The sequence below is a fragment of the Carcharodon carcharias genome, chromosome 17, assembly GCF_017639515.1.
Source record: "Carcharodon carcharias isolate sCarCar2 chromosome 17, sCarCar2.pri, whole genome shotgun sequence".
Classification (NCBI taxonomy): Eukaryota; Metazoa; Chordata; class Chondrichthyes; order Lamniformes; family Lamnidae; genus Carcharodon; species Carcharodon carcharias.
The window spans coordinates 5632412-5659660 of NC_054483.1; the positions used below are offsets into that span (position 1 = coordinate 5632412).

The 27249-nt window shown below is 48.1% G+C and overlaps 1 protein-coding gene across 1 annotated transcript; it reads right to left on the bottom strand.

Moving 5' to 3' along the window:
* Positions 1 to 1383: 1383 nt before the first annotated feature.
* On the bottom strand, positions 1384 to 27249 carry LOC121289901 (calsenilin-like). Its single transcript, XM_041209858.1, has 8 exons — positions 27162 to 27249; positions 13337 to 13461; positions 12756 to 12825; positions 9268 to 9338; positions 7260 to 7367; positions 4694 to 4798; positions 3967 to 4029; positions 1384 to 1453 (listed from the first exon to the last, which is right to left on the bottom strand). The coding sequence occupies exons 1-8, from the start codon at positions 27247 to 27249 to the stop codon at positions 1406 to 1408; spliced, it is 678 nt and encodes a 225-aa protein (XP_041065792.1). The 3' UTR covers positions 1384 to 1405.

The window sequence follows — 27249 nt, forward strand, 5'->3', positions numbered from 1 at the left end:
ACTGCTTCTAGCGCATTTATATCCTTTCTTAAGTAAGGGGACCAAAACTGTACACAATGCTCCAGCCAACGCCCTATACAACTGTTGCAATTCATCCCTATTTTTGTCTTCCATTTCCCTTGACAGCTTTCCATTTGCCAGTAGGCTGAATGGTCACCTCCTGCTCTGAAGACCTGTGTTTTCTATACTCAGGTCCAACACTATTGCATGTAAAATCTGACCTAAATGTACAGGATTACCTTACCTCATCCAGTACCCCTAACAGTAGATCCAGGTTACCTCTGCTGTTTGACAGCAACTGAATGTCAAAGTTTTTTTTTTGAGATACTTATCAGCGCCTTGTGGCTACTTAGGGCAGAGTTGGTGTTTCCTCTCAGCCTGATCTGATAGTGCGTTATATTTGAAGTCGATCTCTCTGGGCAGTAGCGGTTTAGTGTAATTTTTGTTCCATTAACATAGTCAGGGCTCAGTGTAAACACACCAACGGCTGAACACCAGCGGAGTGGCAACAACTTCCATTCCATGTCAGTAAAGCAGACAACAGCCAGTTGACGTTGGAAAGCCAGGCAGTCTGGAAAGCTTCAATCAGTGTTTAATATAAGAAACATTACTGGCACATTACAGGCTGGAAACTGTAATCGGAATAAAATGTTCTGTCCCCGCGGCAGGAGGCGTATGGAAGGCGGTGTTAGGTAGCGGAGCAAAGGAGGGGCTGAAGGTCGAACAGGATTCTGGAGGGTTGAAGGGGGGGGGGGGGGCCGAGGATTTTCAGAGCCTCACTGCGCCTCCGTTTCCCCGCGTCTTTTACAGAAAGGAGGTAGCAGCGTGTGAAGGTTTATCTCCTCGAGAGCAGAGGGCCGCATTCCACACTGTGGTCGAGCGCCAGTCATTGGAGCAACAGGACAGCAACAGCAGCAGCAGCAGCAGCCCTAGTGACTGGTGGGAACAGGTCCAGGGGGCTAAAGGCAAGTCCAAGAGGGGATCCTTCCATCCCACCTCATCCACCCCACCCACACCCCACCCTGCAAACGCTGGAGAGGTGTGCAAGTTAGCGTCCACCTTCAGGATCACAGCAGAGGGAGAGGGAGAGAGTGGGGTGGGGGGTAAACATTTGGGAAATGATCAGTTTTGCACGCGGAGCAACATATTGCGCCGCGTAGGGGGAGCGGCGCCCGGCTGCTCAGATCTTGGCAGGAAAAGCCTTTGAGAGATGGAGGCAGGACTTGTAACTGAGCAATTGCACTGTCCTCGGTGGGGGTGGGCGTGGGGGTGGGGGGGGGTGGGGGGGACATTTCCTGGGCGGACCAGCACACTCGGGGTTGGGACGGAGTCACTACGTGCGCCAAAGGGCGGATTGAGGATCCTGTACGCGGGTTTCCCTCCTCAGTGTGGGAGCTGCTTGCATCTAGATCACGTTTTCGAAGATCTGCATTGAACGCATGATGTTTTCGTCCTGTAAAAGGGACACAACAGTTAGCAGATTGGAAGCACTGTTGAAGCCCACAGGCTTAAACGGGAGGGGTGGGGGTGGGGTTGGGGTGGGGGGCAAAATAAAAAGCAAAATCCTGCAGGTGCTGGAAACCTGAAATAAAAACAGAGAATGCTGGAAAAAATACACTCAGCAGCGGGCCCGGCAGCACCTGTGGGGAGAGAAACAAGAGTTAAGGTTTCAGGAAAGTAAAAGCCCCTGGGATTCCGGGTAATGTGGCAAACTGGACAAGAGGTTGGCTTTGTAACAGGAAACAAAGGGTAATGGTCGATGGATGCCCTTGCCAATGGAAAGTTGTCTCAAGTGGTGTTCCACAGGGCTGGGTGTTGGGACCCTTGCTGTTTGTGTTATATATTAACGATTTGGACTTGAACGTGGGGGGCATGATTGGGAAATTTGCAGATGACACAAAGATTGGTCAAGTAGTGGATAGTGTAGAGGATGGCCATAATCTCCAAAATGATATAGATGGGTTGGTGGAGTGGGCGGTAAAGTGGCAGATAGATTTTAACATAGAGAAGTGTGAGGTCATACATTTAGGGAGGTCAAACAGTTACAGGGATTACAAAATAAATGGGAATGTACTAAGAGAGGTAGATGAAGTGAAAGATCTTGGCGTACAAGTAAACATGTCCCTGAAGGCAGCAGTTCAAGTAGACAAGGTTGTAAATAAGGCATATGGAATGCTCTCCTTCATTGGCAGAGGTATACAATATAAAAGTAAGGATATAATGTTGGAATTGTATAAAACACTGGTGAGGCCACAACTGGAGTATTGTGTACAGTTCTGGTCACCACATTACAGGAAGGATGTGATAGCTCTGGAGAGAGTGCAGAGGAGGTTTACAAGAATGTTGCCAGGGTTAGAAAAGTGTAGCTGCAAGGAGAGATTGGATAGGTTGGGGTTATTTTCCTTAGAACAAAGAAGGCTGAGAGGTGACTTGATTGAGGTGTACAAAATTATGAGGGGAATAGATAGAGTGGACAGGATAAAATTGTTTCCCTTGATGGAGAATTCTAGAACCAGGGGACATAGATTCAAGATAAGTGGCAGAAGGTGTAGGGGGGACATGAGGAAGAACTTTTTTACGCAGAGGGTAGTGGGTGTCTGGAGTTCACTGCCCAAGGTGGTAGAGGCAGAAACTCTAAACTCTTTTAAAAAGGACCTGGATCTGCGCCTTAAATGCTGTAAACTGCAGGGCTATGGGCCGGGTGCAGGAAGGTGGGATTAGAAAGGGCACCTGGGTGTCCTCGGGCTGGCATGGACAAGATGGGCCGAATGGCCTCCTTCTGTGCTGTAACTTTTCTATGATTCTAAGTCCGTCTGACTCTCCTTCGGAGCTGAAGAGAAGTAGAAATTTGGTGGGTTTTATACTGTCGAAGAGGGGGTGGAGAAGGTGGAACAAGATAGAAGGTCAGGGAGAGGCGGGAGCTCAGGAGAGATTTGACAAAGATGTCATGGACACAAGACACAAGTAGTAATGATAGTGTTAAAGACTAAAGAAGGTGCTAATAGTGGCGGAAAGGCCAGAGAGCAGAATGTTTTAATTGCAAAAGAGGGATCAGCACTCTGTGAAAGCAAAACTTAAGATCAAGTTACAAACTGTCCCTGTGGGAAGAGGGGGGGGTCAGGGGAAAAAATATCAAAATGGAGGACAGAGCTCATGGTCTGGTGTTAGTCAGCTCAATGTTAAGTCCAGAAGGCCGTGAAGTGCTTAACTGAAAGAATCGGAAGATGGGGTTAAATGGAAAGTGGAGGGAAGTCTCCAGTTCTGTTCCCGGGAATCCCTTATCTTTGGAATCTCATCCCGCCCTATGAGGTATCTGCATCCTTTAATTCTGGCCTCCCCTCCATTTTAATCAGCCCACCTCCTGGGAGCTGAGCTCTGGAACTCCCTCCCCAAACCTTCCTTTCCTCTGGTAAGATGCTCCTTAAAGTCAACAGCTTTTCTGAGCTTTTGATTCTCGGGATATCTCCTTCTGTGCCTCGGTGTCACGGTAACACTCTTGTGAGGCACCTCGGGATGCTTTCTTAGGGTATAGACAAAATTCAGACTGTTCTCCTTCGAGCATAGAAGGTGAAAGGGAGATTGGATAGAAGTGTTCCAAATTAAGAAGGGGCACAGATTTTAGAGGATTAACAAACTAACCAGAGGAGAAGTGAGGAGAAACTTTTGACATGGAGAGTTATTATCATTTGGAATGACAATGGTTGTTGAAAGCAATCTCAATACAAACTTGCCAAAGGGAATTGGATAAATACTTGAATAATTGCAAGGCTATGGGAGACAGTGGGGCTAATGGAGAGCTCCCTCAAAGAGCTAGCACAGGCACGATGAGCCAAATGACCTCATTCTGTGTTGTATCTTTCTATGAAAAGGAGCCCTTATATTTTACAGAAAATAAACTTGGATGCCTTGTTCGAATGGATGTTCGTTCTATTATTTGACGTGATCCCAGGCTGAAGCACCACCCACCTTCTGGCAGGTCTGCAGGAATTCATCAATCGTCACCACTCCGTCCTGGTTCCTGTCCATCTTCTGGGGAAGGAAGCAACAATTAGTTTCCAGACTTGTAGTGTATTGAAAATTGCAATGTGAATTTTTCCACTTGAGACCAACACACACACACATATACCAGCAGACGGAGTCTGCTAGGAAGAGATAATAAAGGATAAATGCTTTACAGACTCGTGCAGTTCTAAATCTACATGTCTCTGGCTAAATATAGAATTGTTCCTGTCCTGAGAATGTCTTAAGACTTAGCATCCTAGTGCATATCTATTACCAGCTTTTGATCCAAGAACATTAGCATTCTCGTCTCGGAGTCACAACGTTGTGGGTTCAAATCCCACTCCAGGCCTTGAGCACAAAAGAAAATCAAGACTGGCTGTCTAGTGCAGCACTGAAGGAGTGCTGCACTGTCAAAGGTGCTGCCTTTTGGATGGGGCATTAAGCCGAAGCCTCATGTGCCCACTTGGGAGAGTGTAATAGATCCCTTGGCACTATTATGGAGACAAGCAGGAGGAGTTAACCCCAGTATCCTAGCCAATATGTATCCACAATCAGCCTCACAAGGAACAGGTTATCTGGTCTTTATCAACTGCTGTTTCTGGGAGCTTGCTGTGTGCAAATTGACTACTGCATCACAACAGTAACGACACTACTAAAGTATTTCATTGGCTGTACCGTGCTTTGAGGTTACCTGAAAGAATTTCTCGACGTGTTCGAAGGGAGTGTCTTGGTGTAGGATGGGGTATGTGTACCTGCCCATCATATCGTAGATCGACTGAATGATAGCCAACATTTCCTAAGGGTAGAACAGGAGAAACTGTAACATTGTCCCAGGCAATATGGCACTGCACAAACTGTCTGCTCAGTGAATCAGCCAGGAACACTCTATATACGGTCACTATTATGTGCTTCATCTTACAGTGTGTATCCTGACCAGTCTAGGCAGTGTCATTTGTTAGGTTAGAAGATAATTCCCAGTTACAAAGCCATTACTGGACAACCCACAATCACACTTAGATGCTGATACTCCACTAAAACACCATTTTTGTATTCTGTGGCCTTTTCACTAGCACATACGAAATAGGGGCAGGAGTAGGCCATTCGGCCCCTCGAGCCTGCTCTGCCATTCAATACAATCATGGTTGTGGCCTTATCTCCACTTTCCTTCCTGTCCCCTTCCTTGACTCTCCTGTTGATCAAAAATCTGTCTAACTCATCCTTGAATATATTCAATGACCCAGCCCCCAGTGCTCTCTGGGGAAGAGAATTCCACAGACTAACGAGCCTCAAAGAGAAGAAATTCCTCCTCATCTCCGTCTTAAATGGGAGGCCCCTTATTTTGAAACTGTGCCCCTAGTTCTAGTAGATGGGCCAAATGGCTTCCTTTTGTGCTGTAACTTTTCTATCGTTCTATGGTCCTGGATTCCCCCACGAGGGGAAACATCCTCTCAGCATCTACTCTGTCAAAGCCCCCTCAGGATCTCATATGTTTCAGTAAGAGCACCTCTGATTCTTCTAAACTCCAATGAGTATAGGCCCAACCTGCTCAACCTTTCCTCATAAAACAAATCCCTTCATCCCAGGAATCAGCCGAGTGAACCTTCTCTGAACTGCTTCCAATACGAGTATACCCCTCCTTAAGTAAGGTGACCAAAACTGTACGCAGTACTACAGGTATAGTCTCACTAATGCCCGAGCTAAGTAATTCCAGTTTCTAGCCAACACTTTTAATGTATTGTGAATGGATGGTAAGGTATAACAATAATCGTACTCAACTAATTTCAGCTTTGGATGCATTACGGGTTGTTACACTGGGTGGTGAAGGATAGAACTGGAGCCAAGCTTTACATACTTCCATACGTTTATTTACAGAGATACACATTACATGCATGCATCTTCTCACCCTGCAGTAGTTTCAGTCTATGCCTATTTGTACGGGCTCAAATGAATCCCCATTTACTGCCCAACAACTGCATACAATTATTAAACAAGGTGGAAAGGGGGCAAGGGCATATGCTTTGCACCTGACTCTGGTTTTTGCTATGTTTTCAGTCATTCGGTGGGAGTGCCAAGCCCGATTTTTCCTCGTGCAACTGCAGCTCACTGGGAGGATCGTGCATCCTTTTCACATGCCTACTAAAACCTGCCATCTCTGTCTCAGTCTGCCAAAGACCCCTTTCCCGCTTGTCATAGTAGTTCCAACTCCTTTGCTCCTACATGCTGTACACCTGGGTAGTAGCTTTTAGTGCAGCCCGACCATTTTTAGTCATAAAATATCATTTTGTACTAACACTGAGATAAGAAACCATTTTGTATTCAGTGCTTTATAATCACTCACTTGTATTAATTAAGGGTTATTACATAATTAGGATTTAACCAGAAACAGATGATTGGCCCAATGGTATCCTTAATTAAGTTACAGTTGAATAAACAGTAACTAATCACGTGGTTATGTTAAAGCTGGATTTAAAGCCTATTTTGACGTGTCTGCTTTGGATGAGTGTCAATCGGAAAAGTTGGGCTAATCTCAGCAAAAGCCACGGCCAAATGGGCATTCGGCAATTCTGCGAATTCATGTAACAAAAGAGAGAGCAAAAAGCGAAATACCGCGGACGCCGGAAATCTGAAATGGAAACAGGAAACGCTGGAAAAACTCAGCAGGTCTGGCAGCAGCTGCGGAGAGAGAAACAGGGTTAACAGTTCGAGTCCGTGTGACTCCTTCTCAGAGCTCGGCAGAAGATGTAGTCAAACTTCAAATAAGACAGACCAACACTGAAAATAACCAATCATGAAATTACGTCTGAGATGTATTATTGACAATTTAAGGGTTAAAAGTAAAAGCTTTAATTTAAGTGAGATCTTTGCTAGCTATGTACGCAATAGTCCTGAGGCAGAATATGAAAGAGCTGCAGTCAACTGTGGAGCAGTAGGACACCGACCTTACTCTTCAACAACCTGATAAGCTGTTCGAAGCTGCAAAGTCTATTTTGCATTGTTTCATGCACTTTTTCTTTTCTAAAATAAACAATTTACTACTTGAGAGTCCATTTTGCCTTATGGTTATGTCTTGTTCGAACCCAAACATTTAATTGATTTTATTGGGTTAATCTGAACCAGATAATTGCATAATTAAGGATAAAGATAATTTAAGATAATCTATATATGGATGCATATAAAAAGCTACAGTGTTCCCTGGATATGTTTCAAGCAGAATCTATCGCTGACCAATAAATGCACAAAGGGAATGAGTTCCATACCTCCTTGGTGATGTAACCATCCTTATTGATGTCATATAAATTGAATGCCCAGTTGAGTTTCTCATCGATGGTCCCACGCAATAACACAGAGAGACCAATAACAAAGTCCTGAGGAACAGAGAGGTGGAGGGAAGACCATGAGAGAAAGGGAAACACTAAATCCCATAAAAATGGCGTGTTAAGTCTCCCATTACATCTCCACGGACCAAGGGTTCACCTTGGACACACTATAGGGGGAGGTGATGTGGTATCGTCGCTGGTCTAGCAATCCAGAGAGCCAGGGTAATACTCTGGGGACCAGATGGTGGAATCTGAATTCGATGAAAATCTGGAATTAAAAGTCTAATGGTGACCATGAATCTGTTGTTGTAAAAACCCATCTGGTTCACTAATGCCCTTTAGGGAGGGAATCTGCTGTCCTTACCCAGTCTGGCCTACACGTGACTTCAGCCTCTGAGCGACGTGGTTGGCTCTTAAATGCCCTCTGAACAAGGGCAGTTAGGGATGGGCAATAAGTACCTAGCCAGCGACACCCCACACCCAATGAATAAAAAAGAGCCTTTGCCTTGGATACCTGGGGCTTAATGCGTTAACACAAAATCCAACTTGCAAGGGAGGTTTTGTGGCACAGTGGGTAGCATCCCTACCTCTGAGCCAGAAGCACTGGGTTTGAGTCCTGCCCCCAAGACTTGATGGCCAAGAGAGTTGTGTTCATAATGTGGCCAAACAAGTTGAGTATCAGCATACAAATACACCAATGGAAGGCAGGGCGAGCAGGAGAAATTCCTGGTCACATGTGAATTAGAGAGAAAATTGGAGTCTCTACTATCACCATCCATAGCCCCAGACTACAACATGTGATGTTGCCATAGCAACTCAGAGTCCCTGCATGAACTGTAACAAGGCTGTTTTTAACTGGGAGTTTTTAACTTAGTCACATTCCCCTGCCCTCACAATTCTGAGGGATGAAAGGTAAATATGCTAGATGCATGCATTTGTAATGAGAGGCTCTGGTGGAGTGGATTTACAAGTAAATAGATTGGGTTCTAAAATTTGCATTAGTCGATAGGTAAGGACTTGACGTTCCAGCTGCTAAACTTCAAAGGGATTTTAAAGGATTTTCACAACTTACAAAAGTTTCACTAGTAAACAAGGGACATTATTACATTTTATTTGACCCAAAAGTGGAGGCAATAGAAAAGCATGAAAGGTTTTTATATTTTGAAAAAGTTGCTTAGGACAATGGAGTCTGAGGTGAAATGGAAAGAAAGATATTTAAGGGAGATGTTTGGATGAGTTGTGTTGGCTTGTGGGGGAGACATCCTAAGACCAGCTCTGTGCTGTGGAAAGTTATGAATTTGAAGCAGCCGTCCAGTTTCAGGCCAGAAAAGCCCTTGTTTCAGAATGCAGTCTATTTCTGAATTTCCTTTGGATTTCTGTAGCAGAATGGAAGAGAGTGAGAAGTCGTGTGGCATACTTTATTAAAGTAGCAGCAGTTTTTGCTTTGGGTAATATTACTGGATTTCTATGGCTAAAATTCTACAAGGGAGTTGTCGCCAAGTAGTTTTCTGGTGTGTTCTGACCAAGTGGGTTTTTTTGGGGGAAATGTTTTGTAAGACTGTTTCAACTGTGTAATTTTCATCTCTTGTTAATAAATCTTTTAATTTTAAAATCCTAAAAGTGTTTTTGGGATTCTATGCTTCTGGGATCAGTAGTTATCCACTTGTTTTCAAAAAACAAAAAAAAAGTAATGATCAATAAGACGAGTTTCCCTCTGGGACTTGGCTTGCTCAGCGAGTAACATCAGCTGTGGTCATAATGGTACCAGAAAAGATCTAATGTTCAGAGTTACAGAGAAAAGGTTGGGGGAGGGGGAGAGCTAGATTATTTAGTTCTTTCAAAGAGCCAGAACAGGAATGATGGGCTGAACGGCCTCATTCTGTGCTGTAAGATTCCAGGATTCTTCCCAAAAATCATTTGCGGCAATCTTTCTCGGATTGTGTCTCACCTCAAATCGGATTGCCCCGCTCCTGTCTGTGTCGAACGCATTAAAGAGGAAGTGTGCGTATGTTGTAGCATCTAAAACAGGGGCAGAAAAGGTTTAATTCACTTCAAGTGCAGAGCTTCAGTCTGTACTTGTAATAGTGAACTCAAAATAAGGGTTTGCAAACGCCGCACTGAAACACTTCCTTATCTGACTATTACACAGTCTGCATCTTTCTACAAATGTGACAAAGGATGGCATTAATGGCTAACAGCGTTTCTTTTGCAGTATAACTTCTGTCTGCACATTTCAACAGCCACATTTCTAATTCCTCTTTGGAAAGTGGGCTTTGCTGGCTGGGCCAGCATTTATTGCCCATTCCTAATTGCCCCTTGAGAAGGTGGTGGTGAGCTGCCTCTTGAACCGCTACAGTCCATGAGGTGTAGGTACATCCACAGTGCTGTTAGGGAGGGAATTCCAGGATTTTGACCCAGCGAAGGAGGGGCAATGTATTTCCAAGTCTGGATGGTGGGTGGCTTGGAGGGGAACTTCCAGGTGGTGGCGTTCCCACATGTCTGCTGCCCTTGTCCTTCTAGATGGTAGCAGTCGCGGGTTTGGAAGGTGCTGTCGAAGGAGCCTTGGTGAATTCCTACTGTGCATCTTGTAGATGGTACACACACTGCTGCTACTGTGTGTCGGTGGTGGAGGGGGTGAATGCTGGAGGAAGTGGATGGGGTGTTAATAAAGTGGGCTGCTTTGAACTGGATGGTGTTGAGTTTCTTGAGTGTTGTGGGAGCTGCACTCATCCAGGCAAGTGGGGAGTATTCCATCACACTCCTGACTTATGCCTTGTAGATGGTGGACAGGTTTTGGGGAGTCAGGAGGTGAGTTACTCATCGCAGGATTTCTAGCCTCTAACCTGCTCTTGTAGCCACAGTTTTTATATGGCTGGTCCAGTTCAGTTTCTGGTCAATGATAACCCCCAGGATGTTGATAGTGGGGGATTCAGCGATGGTAATGCCATTGAATGTCAAGAGGCAATGGTTAGATTCTCTCTTGTTGGAGATGGTCATTGCCTGAATGTTACTTGCCACTTGTCAGCCCAAGCCTGGATATTGTCCAGGTCTTGCTGCATTTGGACATGGACTGCTTCAGTATCTGAGGAGTCGCGAATGGTGCTGAACATTGTGCAATCATCAGTGAACATCCCCACTTCTGACCTTATGATGGAAGGAAGGTCATTGATGAAACAGCTGAAGATGGTTGGGCCTAGGACACTACCCTGAGGAACTCCTGCAGTGATGTCCTGGAGCTGAGATGACTGACCTCCAACAACCACAAACATCTTCCTTTGTGTTAGGTACGACTGTGACCAGCAGAGAGTTTTCCCCTGGATTCCCATTGACTCCAGTTTTGCTAGGGCTCCTTGATGTCACACTCGGTCAAATGCTGCCTTGATGTCAAGGGCAGTCACTCTCACCTCACCTCTGGAGTTCAGCTCTTTTGTCCATGTTTGAACCAAGGCTGTAATGAGCTGAGTGGCCCTGGTGGAATCCAAACTGAGCATTGGAGAAACATTTGGAAAATCCCAATGGATTAGCAGATCCAGAATTCTGGGACAAGTTAAGTCCATTCAGACTGCAGAATTTGTCATTGGAGGGATGCTACTGTTTTAATCTAAATCTGGAACTTTCCTTTCTAATCCCCGATCAGGTGATTAGTCATGGCTTTTTCAACACTTGTACAAGATCGTGGGGACGACCATTGACCAGAAACTGAACTGGACCAGCCATATAAAAACTGTGGCTACAAGAGCAGGTCAGAGGCTAGGAATCCTGCGGAGAGTAACTCACCTCCTGACTAACCAAAGCCTGTCTACCATCTACAAGGTATAAGTCAGGAGTGTGATGGAACACTCCTCACTTGGCTGGATGAGGGCAGCTCCAACAACACTCAAGAAGCTCGACACCATTCAGGACAAAGCAGTCCGCTTGGTTGGCTCCACATCCACAAACATTCACTTCCTCCACCATCGACGCACAGTAGCAGCAGTGTGTACCATCTACAAGATGCATGAAAGGAATTCACCAAGGCTTCACAAGACGCAAGTTTGTACATTCCACCTCAGAAACCATGAAGCCAAACGCCAGCTTAAAGTAACCTGGTGTGGAGTAACACTGACGCATTGTGAGCACCCTATCTACTTAGGAGTCACCCTTGACAGATGCTTCACCTTCAAGAACCACATCGAAAAGACAAAGGTAAAAGTGAGCACATGAAACAACATCCTGAATAAGCTCACTAACACAAAATGGGGAGCACGCTCGAAAACATTGCGAACCAGTGCACTTGCTCTTTGTTATTCCACTGCCGAATACGCCTGCCCTGCGTGGGAAAGATCTACTCACGCTAAGAAGGTGGATGCCATTCTGAATGCAAGCTGCCAACTTATCACAGGTTGTTTAAAACAAACAAACACCAACAGCCTGTATATCCTGGCGGGTATCGCTCCCCTTGATATAAGAAGAACGGTAGCCAGCAAGAAAGAGCCACTCCATCAAACATCAGATGAGAGGCACCCTCTACATGGTCATACACCTACACCCAGTCACCTAAAGTCAAGGAAGAGCTTCATGAACAGTGTTGTTCCATTACAATCAACCCCATCTGAAACCCGCATCGCCTTGTGGAAAGACCGGCTCGCCAGTCTCGAACAACCCCCAGCGATGGAAATTCTACCGGATGAAAGCCTCCCCCCAGGAGCTAATTGCAACTGGGCAACCTGGAAGTACCTTAAGAGACTTAGGACAGGTGTAGGTCGTTCCAAGGTGTCACTAAGCAAATGGGGATACACAACCTGCCCGACAACTTGTGAATATGGAATTGAGCCACAGACTACGCAACATCTCCTGCAATGTCTATCGCTAGAGGAATCTTGCACTGTTGCAGATCTTGCCGAATTCAACAACAAGGTGCAAAAATGTGTCCAGTTCTGGCTGGGCCATGTATAGACTGTATTGGACACGATAAGAAGACCAAGGATCCTTCAGCAGCCCCTTCCAAACCCATGACCACTACCACCTAGAAGGACAAGGGCAGCAGACACAGGGGAACACCACCACCTGGAATCTCCCTTCCAAGTCACTCACCATCCTGACTTGGAAATATATCACCGTTCCTTCACTGTCGCTGGGTCAAAATCCTGGAACTCCCTTCCTAACAGCACAGTGGGTGTACCTACACCACATGGGACTGCAGCGGTTCAAGAAGGCAGCTCACCACCACCTTCTCAAGGGGCAATTAGGGATGGGCATTAAATGCTGGGCCCAGCCAGCGAAGACCACATCCCGTGAAGGAATAATAAAAGAAAATTTCAATGTTAAACTGTACCAGCAACTTATCTGACTACACTTCGAAAAGTACTTTGCTGGCTATAAATGGGATTCCCGAGGTTATGAAAGATGTCACAGGAATATTGGGCTACGTGCTCCGGCGTGTGATAAATCTCTTACCTCCCTGTGGGAAGAACTGGGAATAAATTGCTTTGAAAGTTTTCTCATCCACCATTCCACTGGGACATTCCTGTGAATATAGAAGCCCCGGGTTACATTTCACTTTTTAGATCCGGTTTCCACAGTTGCGCCTTCGAAAGTTGGGGAGTGAAAGAGGACATAAAGTTCGAGATGGGGTGGGAAGCGGACCAGCAAACTCTCTGCCTGCAGTTAACCCCGTAATGCTTGGGGTCTTGACGCCCTTGTCCATCAAAAATCCGTTTAACTCAGCCTTGAGTATATTCAGTGACCCAACCCCCACTGCTCTCTGGGGGAGAGAATTACTCCCATCACTGCGACCTTCTGAGGGAAGAAATTCCTCCTCATCTCCATCTTAAATGGGGGAGGGGGGGTTCTTATTCTGAAACTGTGCCCCCTCGTTCTAGGTTCCCCCACGAGAGGGAGACATCATCTCAGCATCTCAAGCCCCCACCCCACCACCCCCTCAGTATCTTATATCTTGCAGAGGACACAGGCAGAGCTTAAGGATGGAAAACGCAGTTCAAGCTTACAGACAGCGAGCGCAGACAGATCTTACATACGTTTTTGAAGCCCCTGTAAAGCGACTGGATTTCCTTCTTAGAGAACTTGGTTCGGGCTTGCAGCTCATCGAGCGCCTCAGGCTGGTGTCGCACTGCCGACAGCTCCTCATCGGTCTCGCTGCTGTCTGTGGAGAGATCGGAGAATTGAATCCGGCACGATATGTAACTGATGGGGGCCCTGCACACCGACCCAGGGCTCCACCCCCTGCTCTCTGCACGGGGAAGGTTCTGTTCAGTCGTCCACCTTCAGTTCCTGGCAGAAGCCATAAGAGGTCAGTGCGTTTGGTTCCGAGGGAGAGGGGTCAAGAGTCGGAGATGCTATACATCCATGACCTCGAGGGGTTAGATCCTAGGATAGCTGTGAGCAGATTGTAATCCCAACCTCACATCAATGGGAAAGCAATAAAAATGGCTAAACTGAATCAGGAAAACTAGTCGGGGAGGAGGCTGCATTCACTTTTATTTTTATACATTTCTAAAATATGAAATACATATTTGTGCCCATTATGGTTTTTGCAAGCAACCCAGTGTGTTACAGTTCACTCAGGGAATCTGCAACAGGCACTTTTGTACACATTAAAGTCTGGATAGTGATGGTAGAGTCTCCATCTTTTCACCATGGCTGACTAACTTTACTCTTCAGCAACCTGCTCACTTGTTTGAAGCTATAAAGTCTATTTGGTGCTGTTAAGCATACTTTTCCCCCTCAACCACTCTTACTGCCAGCTCTTGCATGTGCCAAGAAGTATTTACAGGTCAACATGCCACTTGCTTGGTCACATTACAAACACACCACCCTTGGCCACCAAGTTCTGGAATAGGAATTGAATCTAGAGCTCTTGGTTCCCAGGCAGGGACACTACCCACTGCGCCACAGGGCCTGACAAGCTCCTGTGTATGATACTGCACTTACTGGTTCTCAGTCCATCATCACCTGCAATCTTAAATTCTCATCCTCATATTTAAGTTCCTTCATAGCCTTGTCACTAAATGTCTTTGTAACCTCCTCCAGCCCTTTGAATGCTCCTATACTCCCCCAACTCTGGCCTCTTGCCCTGCTCCGGCCTCTAACACTCCATTGGTGGTTTCCAGCTGCCTGGACCCCTAAGCTCTGGAATTTCTTTGGTAAACCTCTCCCCCCTCTCTCTCTCTCCTCCTGAAAACCTGCCTCTTTGACCAAGTTTTTGGCCACCTGACTTAACAGCACCGCAAAAAATTCTAAAAGGGACTTGGGCGGGAACTTGAGGATAAGGAATTTGCAGGTTAGGGACGAAAAGCGGGGTGGGGTCAGGGGTGTGTGGCGTGGGACTGAGCATGAGAGCTCTTCCGAAGAGCCAGCACCAACCAAAAGGGCTGAATGGTCTCCTCTGTGCGTTTTTACGATTCTATAATCACCAAGCATCAATCCGATTGGAATGAATGAAATTTAAAATAAAAGAAGGCTTAGGTAAATGCCGTAGAGAATAGTTATGATTGAAAGAAACACACAGATAAATTTAAACCTAATTATGTTTGGACGAGACCACAAACTCTGTCTCTGGGGGGTGGGGTGGGATCAAACATAAGCTCAAAAAAGGGCTGGGGAACAGGCAGCTTGATTGCCTGCTGAATGAATATTTTTCTGCTTCATGTGCCTCTAGATGAATTTATGCTTAAACACACAGGGTTTCAAACTGTGCCATCCACCCGAGTCTTGGAACTTAATGAACCCAATCGCTTTGAGTGATTTACGCAGGCAGGCATTGCGCCATAAGGCAATCTCCCTTAATCTTAGCTTAGCAGCGAAGGGTCAGTCACAATGTTGGACGCTTCTTCCTGGAATACTTCCCAAGCTCTCTCATGGTTCGAATAATTCAGGAACAAAATATTACACAGCACAATGGAGAATCTCCAAACAAAATTTTAAAAATTGCCTCCAAGCCTCCTTCCGATTCCCTATTGAAAGCTACGATTTAATCTTCCCTTTTGTTCAGGTCATCATACATCACAACAACCCACTCTTATACAAAAATGTTTCCCCCCACTCCCTTGACAAAAGGACATCAACCTGAATTTACTTCAATTTACTTTAAATTAATGTTATTTAATTGAGTTTAATTTAATGGCAACTCTGATAAAATTGCCAAGCGGGCCCCATTTCTGGCAAGTCCAGGCCTAGCATCGTTCCCCAGGCCTCATGGCTCACCTTGTAAAATTCCTGCCCCTTTAATCCATTACCTCTTCAGCGATCCAGGGAGCACCAACTTTGGAAGCTCTTTATCACCCTTCCTCCCTCATTGGATTGTTGGATTCTAAGCCTGAGCCATCTCCCCATTTGAAGGCTTTACAGGTTTCGTTTATTCTTTCACGGGATGCACCAAGGCCAGCATTTATTGCCCATCCCTAGTTGCCCCTTGGAAAGGTGGTGGTGAGCTGCCTTCTTGAACCGCTGCAGTCTACGTGGTGTAGGTACACCCACAGTGCTGTTAGGGAGGGAGTTCCAGGATTGTGACCCAGCGACAGTGAAGGAACGGTGATATATTTTCCAAGTCAGGATGGTGAGTGCCTTGGAGGGGAACTTCCAGGTGGTGGTGTTCCCCATCTATCTGCTGCCCTTGTCCTTCTAGGTGGTAGAGGTTGTGGGTTTGGAAGGTGCTGTCGAAGGAGCCTTGGTGAGTTGCTGCAGTACATCTTGTAGATGGTACACACACTGCTGCTACTGTGCGTCAGTGGTGGAGGGAGGGAATGTTTATTTTTATTCTTTCTTGGGGCATGGGTATCTCTGACCAGGTCAGCAATTTTATTGCCCAACCCTAATTGCCCTTGAGGAGGTGGTGGTGAGCTACCTTTTTGAACTACTGCTGTCCATGTGGTGTAGGTACACCCACATTTAAGATGGTGGATGCAGTGCCAATCAAGTGGGCTGCTTTGTTCTGGATGGTGTCGAGCTTCTTGAGTGTTGTTGGAGCTACACTCATCCAGGCAAGTGGAGAGTATTCCATCACACTCCTGACTTGTGCCTTGTAGATGGTGGTCAGGCTTTGAAGAGTCAGGAGGTGAGTTACTCATCACAGGATTCCCAGCCTCTGACCTGCTCTTGTAGCCACAGTATTTACCTGGCTGGTCCAGTTCAGTTTCTGGTCAATAGTAACCCCCAGGATGTTGATAGTGGGCGGTTCAGTGATGGTAATGCCATTGAACGTCAAGGAGAGATGGTTGTGTTTCCTCTTGTTGGAGATGGTCATTGCCTGGCACTTGTGTGGCACGAACATTACCCTCATAACCTCTGTTGAAAAATATAGTGGCCTTGCAGGGAGCACAACTAAAATTCACCAGAATGATACCTCATGCCAAAAGGTAAAATATAAGAAGGTTTTGTGTAAATATGCATTGTAATTTGATGAATAGAGAAACTTGAGCTTATTGAATTGTGTTGTTTAAAATGGTAAAAGAATTTGATAGGATAGAAACAGAAAAAAGTATTTCCTCTGGTAGTGGAAGAGCATAAAGGCCTCAAAATTTGAGCCAGGTCATTTAGGCCTGATATTAGGAAGTACATCGCCACATACAGGGTGGTGGGAACCTGGGGTTTCTCCCTGAATGGTGTCCTTGGAGTCACGTAGGTGACCCAGCAGCAAATGTTCGCCCAGCAAGATCCCACAAACCTACAATGGACCAAACCGCCAGCTGTAGGGCCTTTTCCTTCATTTTAGATGTTGGGTGAGTGACCAATATCGGTCAGCAGGCCTCGCTGGCAAACGGAGGCTGGCATTTCAGGGCATCTGTGCCCAGGCAGAAGGCCTTTGCCAGGGAGAGCCCCATCGTTGCAGTCATTCGACAGAGGAAAGGTCACGTAATGTTAGGTCACCGGAACAGATCGGTCAGGGCCCAAGGAGGTTTTCCTGTGGCCTCTTTCAATGGGGCAGTGGGATCTTTAACAACTTATATTTACATAGCACCTTTACTTAAATAAAACATCCCAAGGAACAGTATATAACAGAGTTTGACCCTGAGCCGCATAAGGAGATATCAGATCAGATGACCAAAAGCTTGGTCAAAGAGGTAGATTTTAAGGAGCGTCTTAAAGGAGGAAAGTGATGTACAGAGGCGGGGGGAGAGAGGTGTAGGGAGGGAATTCCAGAGCTTGGGGCCCAGGCAGCTGAAGGCACGGCCACCGATGGTGGAGAGATTAAAATCGGGGGACGCTCAAGAGGCCAGATTAGATTGGAGTGCAGATATCTCGGAGGGTTGTGGGGGCTGGAGGAGATTACAGAGATAGGGAGGGGGCGAGGTCATGGAGGGATTTGAAACCAAGGTTGAGAATTTTAAAATCAAGACGTTGCTTGACCGGGAGCCAGTGTAGGTCAGCGAGCACAGGGGGCGATAGGGGAAGGGGATTTGGTGTGAGTTAAGACACAGGCAGCAGAGTTTCAGGTGGGCCCAAGTTCACGGAGGGTTAGAATGCTGGAGACCATCCAGGAATGTGTCTGAACAGTCGAGTTTAGAGGTAAGGAGAACAATGGCTGGGACTTGGGGACCCCCCGTGAGTGAGGCACCGGCCTAACCCAGGAGCCCATTGACTTGCAGCAGGACCGAAGGATCCCAGCAGCAGGTGGGTGTGGAAAATCCCACCTCTTGATTTTGAACATCTAACGAATCCAGTGGAAGACTTGATTGAAATGTAAGATAAATGTTCAACGCAGCACTTGAGTGTTGAGCTCGGCTTTTACATACAGGGGAGGCGCTGCATAACAGTTACTGTAGGAACTCCTGTCAAGCTGACGTGCCCAATGGTATTAGCTCCACAACTGAGCTGCTGAGGTGATTTGAGAATTCTCGCTCATCGAATTTTGACAGAGTTTCTTCTCCTTCAATTCCCGTCTGCTCAGATGACGCTGCCAAGTCAGTCTTTCTATTTTTATTCCCCATCTTACTCGAAATAGATTGGAGAGAGGAACCTCATCTACCGACTCAGCAAAGGACTGTGCTGTAAATAGCCCAGGAACACGACCCCTCTGATATCACGTGTGCTGCCTGAATCAGACGCACAGGGTTTGCTTTTGAGACGCTCCGACAGGAACCGCACAACGCGCCTGGCATCGACATGAGAGCCCTCACCGCGTGACTGGCACAGCTTGGGCGAGAGGCAGACTGGGCAGGGAAGTGGCGGGCAGTTCTTGCATCTTTGTGAGAGAGGCAGAGAGTGAGGAACTAAGTCTCCATATAGCTCTTGTCCCTTGTTGCTGCTCGTGTGCTCTTTCTGTGCACCAGCTCGATGCCCGCTTGCCTTCCAAACTGCAGGGGCAACACAATTTGTGGTTTGGGCATTTTGGGACCAATGGATGTGTGGGGAATACTAATCCAGTGAGCGTACCGCTATGCCACTATCTCCCCTAGCCTCTTCAACACTACAAGATTCTCACAGAGAGAGAGAGAGAGACAGAAAGAGAGACACACACAACCCTGGGGAAGTTGAGTGACCAAATGCCAAACACACTCATTCAATTTGAACCATCAATATTTTCAATGTTGAAACTCGACCAGAAACTGAACGGGACCAGCCAGGTAGCTACAAGAGCAGGTCAGAGACTGGGAATCCTGCGGCGAGTAACTCACCTCCTGACTCCCCAAAGCCTGTCCACCATCTACAAGGCACAAGTCAGGAGTGTGATGGAATACTCTCCACTTGCCTGGATGAATGCAGCTCCCACAACACTCAAGAAGCTCGACACAGTCCAGGACAAAGCAGCCTGCTTGATTGGCACCACATCCACCGCTTTAAACATTCACTCCCTCCACTACCGATGCACAGTAGCAGCAGTGTGTGTACCATCTACAAAATGCACTGCAGTAACTCACCAAGGCTCCTTTGACAGCACCTTCCAAACCCACAATCTCTACCATCTAGAAGGACAAGGGCAGCAGATAGGTGGGAACACCACCATCTGGAATTTTCCATCCTAGTCACTCACTGTCCTGACTTGGAAATATATCGCCGTTCTTTCACTGTCGCTGGGTCACAATCCTGGACCTCCCTCACTAACAGCACTGTGGGTGTACCTACACCACATGGGCTGCAGCAGTTCAAGAAGGCAGCTCATCACCACCTTCTCAAGGGGCAATTAGGGATGGGCAATAAATGCTGGCCCAGCCAGCGAAGCCCACATCCCATGAATGAATTTTTTAAAACTGGTTTGAGCATTTAAACAAATGGATTTCACACCATCTAAATTTCTAAAGCATTCCCTTGTTGTCACAAACTTGGGGACTTTGGTGTACCTTCATGCGAGTGAAGTTGTATCTGCAGAGAATATACATTTCTATTCCTAACTGCCAGGTGGCAACATTTCTATTAAGTCCTTTCCAACTCGAGGACTTGGCATCCATGACAATCCTGCTTTCCACTCAATGACTCTCGAGCACATCACAACCATGTCTAGAGTGCAAGGATCCCCTGTGATGAAATTCCAAATGAGGGGGAAGACAGCAAAGGCTCTCTGGATGGCCCTGGGTTGAGGTGATGGTCCTGTGAGCCGGGATTGCGTAGACTAGGCCCGTACTGCCTGGAGTTCAGAAGAATGCAATGCAATCTCATTGAGACATAAATTCTTAAGGGGCCTGGCAGAGTCACTGCACAAAGGATGTTTCCCCGGGCTGGGGAGTCGACAGCACAGGGCCACAGTCTCAGAATAAGAGGTCGGCCATTTTGGACTGAGATGAGGAGAAATGTCTTCACTCAGAGTGGGGTCAGTCTTTGGTGTCCCCTGCTCAAAGGGGCAGTGGATGCTCATTCAAGACAGAGATCGATGGTTCTTTGGACTTTAAGGGAATTAAGGCATAAAGCAGGAAGGCGGAGCTGAGCTAGAAGATCAGCCATGTTCGTATTAAATGGCGGAGCAGGTTCAAGAGGCCTAGCGGCTTGCTATTTCTGAAGGGAGGTTAGAAAACTTAAAGTTTTGTTCCCCCTACATGGATTAAGGCAGAACCGTTCAGAGTGATGTAACTTTTGAAGATAATAAATAGTGAAAGCCTTTGGGTGAATTGACCAGGGAAAGTAATCGATGTAGTTGGAGGAGGGGTGGGGGGGGAGGGGTTAGTGATATTTCAGTTTCACGGAAAGGGCCGTGAGGCAGTGAAATGCTTTCCCACAAGCGGCTGTTAGAGAGAAGGCAACACCAATCGCCTCACAGTAAATTAAATTCATATCTGGTTAAAAAAAAAAGGACGCAGAGACAAGTCAGGAAGGTGGAGTTGGGACGAGATAGTTTCACTTAAAGGACTGGGGCCAGCACAAGGATCTGGGGCTGAATGGCCATCATCACTGTAATGACTTATTTTCATTTAGCCAATCTCTGCAAATATTGTGACTAGGCCCATTTCACCTCCTGGGGCCTAACTCAACTTTGCAAAGCATAGGCTGCAACACACTGCTCGAGGCCCAGATGCCTTTGCCTGGTTAACTTAAACTCATCCAAAATTCATCTGGCCTCATCCGATCTCGTGCCGAGTACTATTCACCCATTAACCCTGTGCTCGCACCTACGCTGGCTCCTGGTCCGGCCGCGCCTCGAGTTTAAAATTCTCATCCTCGTTCTCAAGTCCCTCCATGGTCTCACTCCTCTCCCTATCTCTGTAATCTCCCCCAGCCCCACGAGCCTCCGGGATCTCTGCGCTCCTCCAATTCTGGCCCCTTGAGCATCCCCGAGTTTAACCACTCCACCATTGGTGGCTGTGCCTTCAGCTGCCTGGGCCCCAAGCTCTGGAATTATTATACTGCAGGACAGTTCCACTGGGGGGAATGTAAGGAAGAAATCATTCATGCAGAAAGTGATAATAATCTGAAACACATTACCAACTTCCCATCACTCTTGTAATGTCAGAAAGGCTGCAGCCAATTTGTGCACAGCAAGCATCATGTGGTGATGAACAGATAATCTGTTTCTGTGATGTTGATTCAGGGATAAATGTTGGCCAGGACATCAGAGAGAATTCCTTACAACAGTGCCATGGGATCTTTGAAATCCACCTGAAAGAATCTTGGTTTATGTATTCATCCAAGAGATGCCAGCTCTGTACTATACCCGGCAGAGAGTGAGTGCCAGGGAAACTGTAACCTAGAGGGTCAGTGACAGACAAACTGTACCCTACAGAGAGTCAGTGTCAAGGAAACTGTACCCTACAAAGAGTCAGTGCCCGGGAAACTGTACCCAGCAGAGAGTCTGTGCCAGGGAAATGGAATCCTACAGAGAGTCAGTGCCAGGGAAACTGTACCCTACAGAGAGTGAGTGCCATGGAGACTGTTTCCTACAGAGAGTCAGTGCCCCAGGGAAAATATATCCTGCTGAGAGTCAGCGCAAGTGACACTGTACCCTATTGAGGGTCAGTGCCAGGGAATCTGTACCCTGCAGTGTCAATGCCATGGAGACTGTGCCCCACAGAGAGGCAGTGCCAGGGAAACTGAACCCTACAGAGAGAAAGTGCCAGGGAAACCCTATCCTGAAGAGTCAGTGCCAGAGAGACTGTACCCTCCAGACAGTCAGTGCCAGGGAAACTGTGTCCTACTGAGGGTCAGTGCCAGGGAAACTGTCCCCGACTGAGGGTTACTGCCAGGGAACCTGTACCCAGCAGAGAGTCAATGCCTGGGAAACTGTATCCTACAGGGAGTCAGTGCCAGGGACACTGTACCTAATTGAGGGTCAGTGCCGGGGAAAACTGTACCCAACTGAGGGTTACTGCCAGGGTACCTATACCCTACAGAGAGTCAGTGCCAGGCAAACTGTACCCTACAGAGTCAGTGCCTGGGAAACTTGAATCCTACTGAGGGTCAGTGCCAGGGAAACTGTACCCTACAGAGAGTCAGTGCCAGGGAAACTGTACCCTACAGAGTCAGTGCCAGGGAAACTGTACCCTACAGAGAGTCAGTGCCAGGCAAACTGTCCCTGACTGAGGGTTACTGCCAGGGAACCTATATCCTACAGAGAGGCAGTGCCATGGAAACAGGACCCTACAGAGAGTCAGTGCCAGGGAAACTATACCCTACAGAGAGTCAGTGCCTGGGAAACATATCCTACTGAGGGTCAGTGCCAGGGAAACTGTACCCAGCAGAGAGTCTGTGCCAGAGAAACTGTACCCTACAGAGAGTCAGTGCCAGGGAAACTGTACCCTACAGAGAGTCAGTGCCAGGGAAACTGTACCCTACAGAGAGTGACAGGGAAACTGTGTCTTACAGAGAGTCACTGCCAGGGACACTGTACCCTACAGAGAGTCAGTGCTAGAGACACTGTATGCTACAGGGGGTCAGTGCCAGCGAAACTGTGCCCTACATAAAGTCAGTGGCAAGGAAACTGTATTCGACAGAGAGTCAGCGCTAGGGAACCTGCACCGTACGGCGAGTCAGTGCCAGGGAAACTGCACCCTACAGAGAGTCAGTGCCAGGGAAACCGTACCCAACAGAGTGTCAGTGTCATGGAAACGGGACCCTCAGAGAGTCAGTACCAGGGAAAATATACCCTATGGGGGGGTCAGTGCCAGGGAAACTGTATTCTACAGAGAGTTAGCGCCAAGGACACTGTACCCTATTGAGGGTCAGTGCCAGGGAATCTGTACCCTACAGTGTCAATGCCGAGGAAACTGTACCCAACAGTGCCAATGCTGGGGTAACTGTACCCAACAGGCAATCAGTGCCAGGGAAACTGTACCCTAGAGAGAGTCAGTGCCAAGGAAACTGTATCCTACAAAGAGTCAGTGCACCAGGGAAACTGCACCAACAGAGTCAGCGCCAAGGACACTGTACCCTATTGAGGGTCAGTGCCAGGGAATCTGTACCTACAGTGTCAATGCTGAGTAAACTGTACCCCACCGAGAATCAGTGCCAGGGAAACTGTACCCTACAGAGAGTCAGTGCCAGGGAAACTGTACCCTACAGAGAGTCAGTGCCAGAGAAACTGTACCCTACAGAGAGTCAGTGCCAGGGAATCTGTACCATACAGAGAGTCAGTGCCAGGGAAACTGTACCCTACAGAGAGTCAGTGCCAGGGAAACTGTACCCTACAAAGAGTCAGTGCCAGGGAAACTGTACCCTACAGAGAGTCAGTGCCAGGGAAACTGTACCCTACAGAGAGTCAGTGCCAGGGAAACTGTACCCTACAGAGAGTCAGTGCCAGGGACTCTGTACCCTATTGAGGATCAGTGCCAGGGACACTGTATCTTACAGGGAATCAGTGCCAGGGACTCTGTACCCTATTGAGGGTCAGTGCCAGGGAAACTGCAGCTGACAGTGCCAATGCCGGGGATACTGTTACTGACAGAGTCAGTGCCAAGTGGCCATATGATCTTACGAATTATGAGCAGGAGCAGGCCATTCGGCACCCCCACCCCCCCAACACCAAACTCCGGTAACCTTTGACTCTCCTGTCGGTCAAGAATCTGCCTACTCCAGCCTTAAAAATATTCAGCCTCCACTGCTCTCTCAGAGAGAGAACTCCACAGACTAATGACCCTCCGAAAGAAAAATATTCTCCTCATCTCTGTCTTAACTGGGAGGCGTCCGAATTCTGAAACTGAGCCCCATGAGGGAAAATATCCTCTCAGCATCCACCCTGTCAAGCTCCCTCAGGATCTTCTATGTTTCAATAAGATCGCCTCTCAATCTTCTAAACTCCAATGGATACAGTTGCAGCCTGTCCAGCCTCTCCTCACAAGGTAATGTCCCCCATCCCCAGGAATCAGTCAAGTAAACCTTCTCTGAACTTCCTCTCATGCAATTTTATCCTTTGTTAAGTAAGGAGACTAAAACTGTGCACAGTGCTCTCGATGTGGTCTCACCAACACCCTGTACAACTGTGGCAAAACATCCCTACTTTTATATTCCAGCCCCCTTGCAATCAGCGACACCATTCCACTCACCCTCCGAATCACTTGCTGTGCCTGCATGCTAACTTTTTTGTGATTCATGTACCAGGGCACCCAGATCCCTCTGCACCTCAGAGCTCTGCAGTCTCTCTCCATTTAAACAATGTACTGCTTTTCTATTCTCCCTGCCAATGTATCTATATCCCTTTGCAGACCCCTCATGTCCCTTTGCAGACCCCTTATGTCCTCTTCAAAACTTATTTTCCTACCAATCTTTGTTGTCATCAGCAAATTTGGCCCCTTCATCCAAGTCATTGATATATATTGTAAAGAGTTGAGGTCCCAGCACTGATCCCTGTGGCACACCATTCGTTACATCTTGCTAACCCAAAAATTACCCAATTATTCCTACTCTCTGTTTCCTGTTAGCTAACCAATCCTCTATCCATGCTAATATGTTACCCTCTACACCAAGAGCTGTTATGTTGTGTAATAATATTTGATGTGGCACCTTGTCTTCTGGAAATCTAAGTGCAGCACATCCACAGCTTCCCCCCTTTTCAAACTGTATCCTACTGAGAGTCAGTGTCAGTGGAACTCGACTGTAAAGTGCCGCTGGGAGGGATTTCCCCTTTAAATTCTAAGCTATTGTGCTGTCCCTTTAAGAGATATTGTGCTGCCGAACTTTCTGGCTTCCATTCCAAAGTGCCGAAGTGGGTTTGTGAGGAGTTGCCGCTGATTCAGATCTTCACGCGCACCGTTTCGATCTGAACGCCCGCTCTCCTCCTCCCTGGAGTTGCAGGGAGGGGGTTCAGGAAAGTCCGGGGTAATGTTGCACACAGGGCCAGGTCAAGCCTCAGCTGTCCGCCCATGAAACAGTCAGGCTGCTCGGGGTCAAGGTGGGAGGCGCGGGGGGGGGGGGGGGGGGGGGGTGCGTGCTGGAGGAGGAAAGAACAACGTGCAGAAAAGGACTTTTTTTTCCTGAGATCGTTAGTGGCAATGCCCTGGGAACTCAAATCTGCAGGACAACCTGTATCTCATAGAGGCAATAAGGTTCAGAAGATGGCCGTTCAGCCCATCCAGGTCAATCCGGTCAGTCCCATTCCCCCGCTCAATTCCCGTAACTCTGCAAGTTTATCTCCCTCAAGCATCCATCCAATGTCCTTTTGAAATCGTTCATCGTCTCCGCTTCCAACCCCTCTCGTAACAGCGAGTTCCAGCTCATTCCCTCTCGCTGTGTAAAAAAATTCTTCCTCACACCCACCACCCACCCCCCCACCCCCCCCCCCCCCCCCACCCCCCCCTTCCCAGAATTTCTCCCAGAAAATCTGCACAGGGTTGTGAATGTGAAAGCCCGGCATGCCTTCGTGGAATGAGACAGGAGGCCGTTCAGCCCATCCAAATCGCCAGGGGCTACCACGAGCTGGTGAACAGGAAGGCAGTCTGCACTCGAGGGTTGGCCCCTGGCTGGCTGCCCCTGGAATGTTCTTCCTCCCTGCTCACCTCACACACTGAAGTATGGCTGAGGGAACCGCCCCCCCACCCCCCCCTCCTCCTGCCAGACCTGCCTCGAATTCACCCACCCAACAGGTGCAGCCCACCCTCCCCACCACCCCCCACCCCACGACGGCTCCCAGAGGGGAGGATTTGCCCCCCCCCCACCCCACCCCCCAAGCTTGCCTGGGCCAGTGAACTCCCATGGAAAGGATAGGCACAGCAGGTGATCTCAGCTCCAGCCTTGAACGCACTGGCTTCAGTCAAACCTCTCGGAGAATTGAGTTATGCCAAGTTGGCAATGCGGGGCTGTATACCACCCCTTAGCCACTAAAATACTCACCCCTACTACACCCCCCCCCCACCCCCACCCCCACCACCACAACACAAAGTGCTCACTGGCCCCCCCCTCCCCACACTGAACACTGCTCCCGACTCCCCCCCCCCACCCCACCACAACAGGGGGGGCTACACAACATTGGCAGGTGGGTCCGCAGAAGGGGCTTCTTTAATTTGCAAAACCCCTTGACCTTGTTGGTTATTGGAGAGGTTTTTTTTTGGGGAGGGTGGTGTGGGTACACTCTGGATGAGCCCCCAGCCCCACTCCACCCCTGCCCACAGCTTAGCTCAGAGAGAGGGAGAAAGAGAGAGAGAGATCAGAGCAGAGCTGTTCCCCAGCACCTCCAGCCAGTCATGTCCAGTGACTGACCCAGCTCCCGGATACATCCCACTCAGCCCCAGCCCCGAAACTAGAGGGAGGGAGGGAGGGAGGGAGAGAGAGAGAGAGAGAGAGAGAGAGGGAGGGAGGGAGAGAGAGAGAGAGAGAGAGGGAGGGAGAGAGAGAGGGGGAGAAAGACAGAGAGAGAGAGGGAGAGGAAGAGAGAGAGAGGGAGAGAGAGAGGGAGACAGAGAGAGGGAGAGGGAGGGAGAGGGAGGGAGGGAGAGGGAGGGAGAGAGAGAGAGGGGGAGAGAGAGGGAGAGAGAGAGAGGAAGGGAGAGAGAGAGAGGGAGGGAGGGGGAGAGAGAGAGAGAGAGGGAGGGAGAGAGAGAAAGAGAGAGAGAGAGAGAAAGAAAGAGGGAGAGGGAGAGAGAGAGAGAGAGAGGGAGAGAGAGAAAGAGGAAGGGAGAGAGAGAGAGAGAGGGAGAGAGAGAGAGGGAGGGAGAGGGAGGGAGGGAGAGGGAAAGAGAGAAAGAGAGAGGGAGGGAAAGAGGGAGGGAGGGAGAGAGAGAGGGAGAGAGAGGGGGGGAGAGTGAGGGAGGGAGGGAGGGAGAGAGAGGGGGGTGAGAGAGGGAGGGAGGGAGGGAGAGAGAGAGGGGGGAGAGAGAGGGAGGGAGGGAGGGAGAGAGAGAGGGGGAGAGAGAAAGAGAGAAAGGGAGAGACAGAGAAAGAGAGGGGGATAGAGAGGAAGAGAAGGGAGGGAGAGAGAGAGGGATGGAGGGAAAGAGAGGGAGAGAGAGAGAGGGAGAGAAAGAGAAGGGAGGGAGAGAGCTCTCAAAGTACCTTCCATAGACATGGGCTCCAGGATGCCGAACTGTTTGAGAACTCCGATGAACAGGACAATCACTACAGCCACAGCGATTAACTCCAT

Excerpts from the sequence above, each read along its gene's own strand:
- LOC121289901 (XM_041209858.1), bottom strand. The coding sequence starts at position 27,249 with ATGGAGTTAATCGCTGTGGCTGTAGTGATTGTCCTGTTCATCGGAGTT. Across the intron at positions 13,462-27,161 it reads GGAGCCCATGTCTATGGAAG|ACAGCAGCGAGACCGATGAG; the intron begins GTACTTTGAGAG and ends ATCTCTCCACAG. Across the intron at positions 1,454-3,966 it reads TCCTGCAGACCTGCCAGAAG|GACGAAAACATCATGCGTTC; the intron begins GTGGGTGGTGCT and ends TCCCTTTTACAG.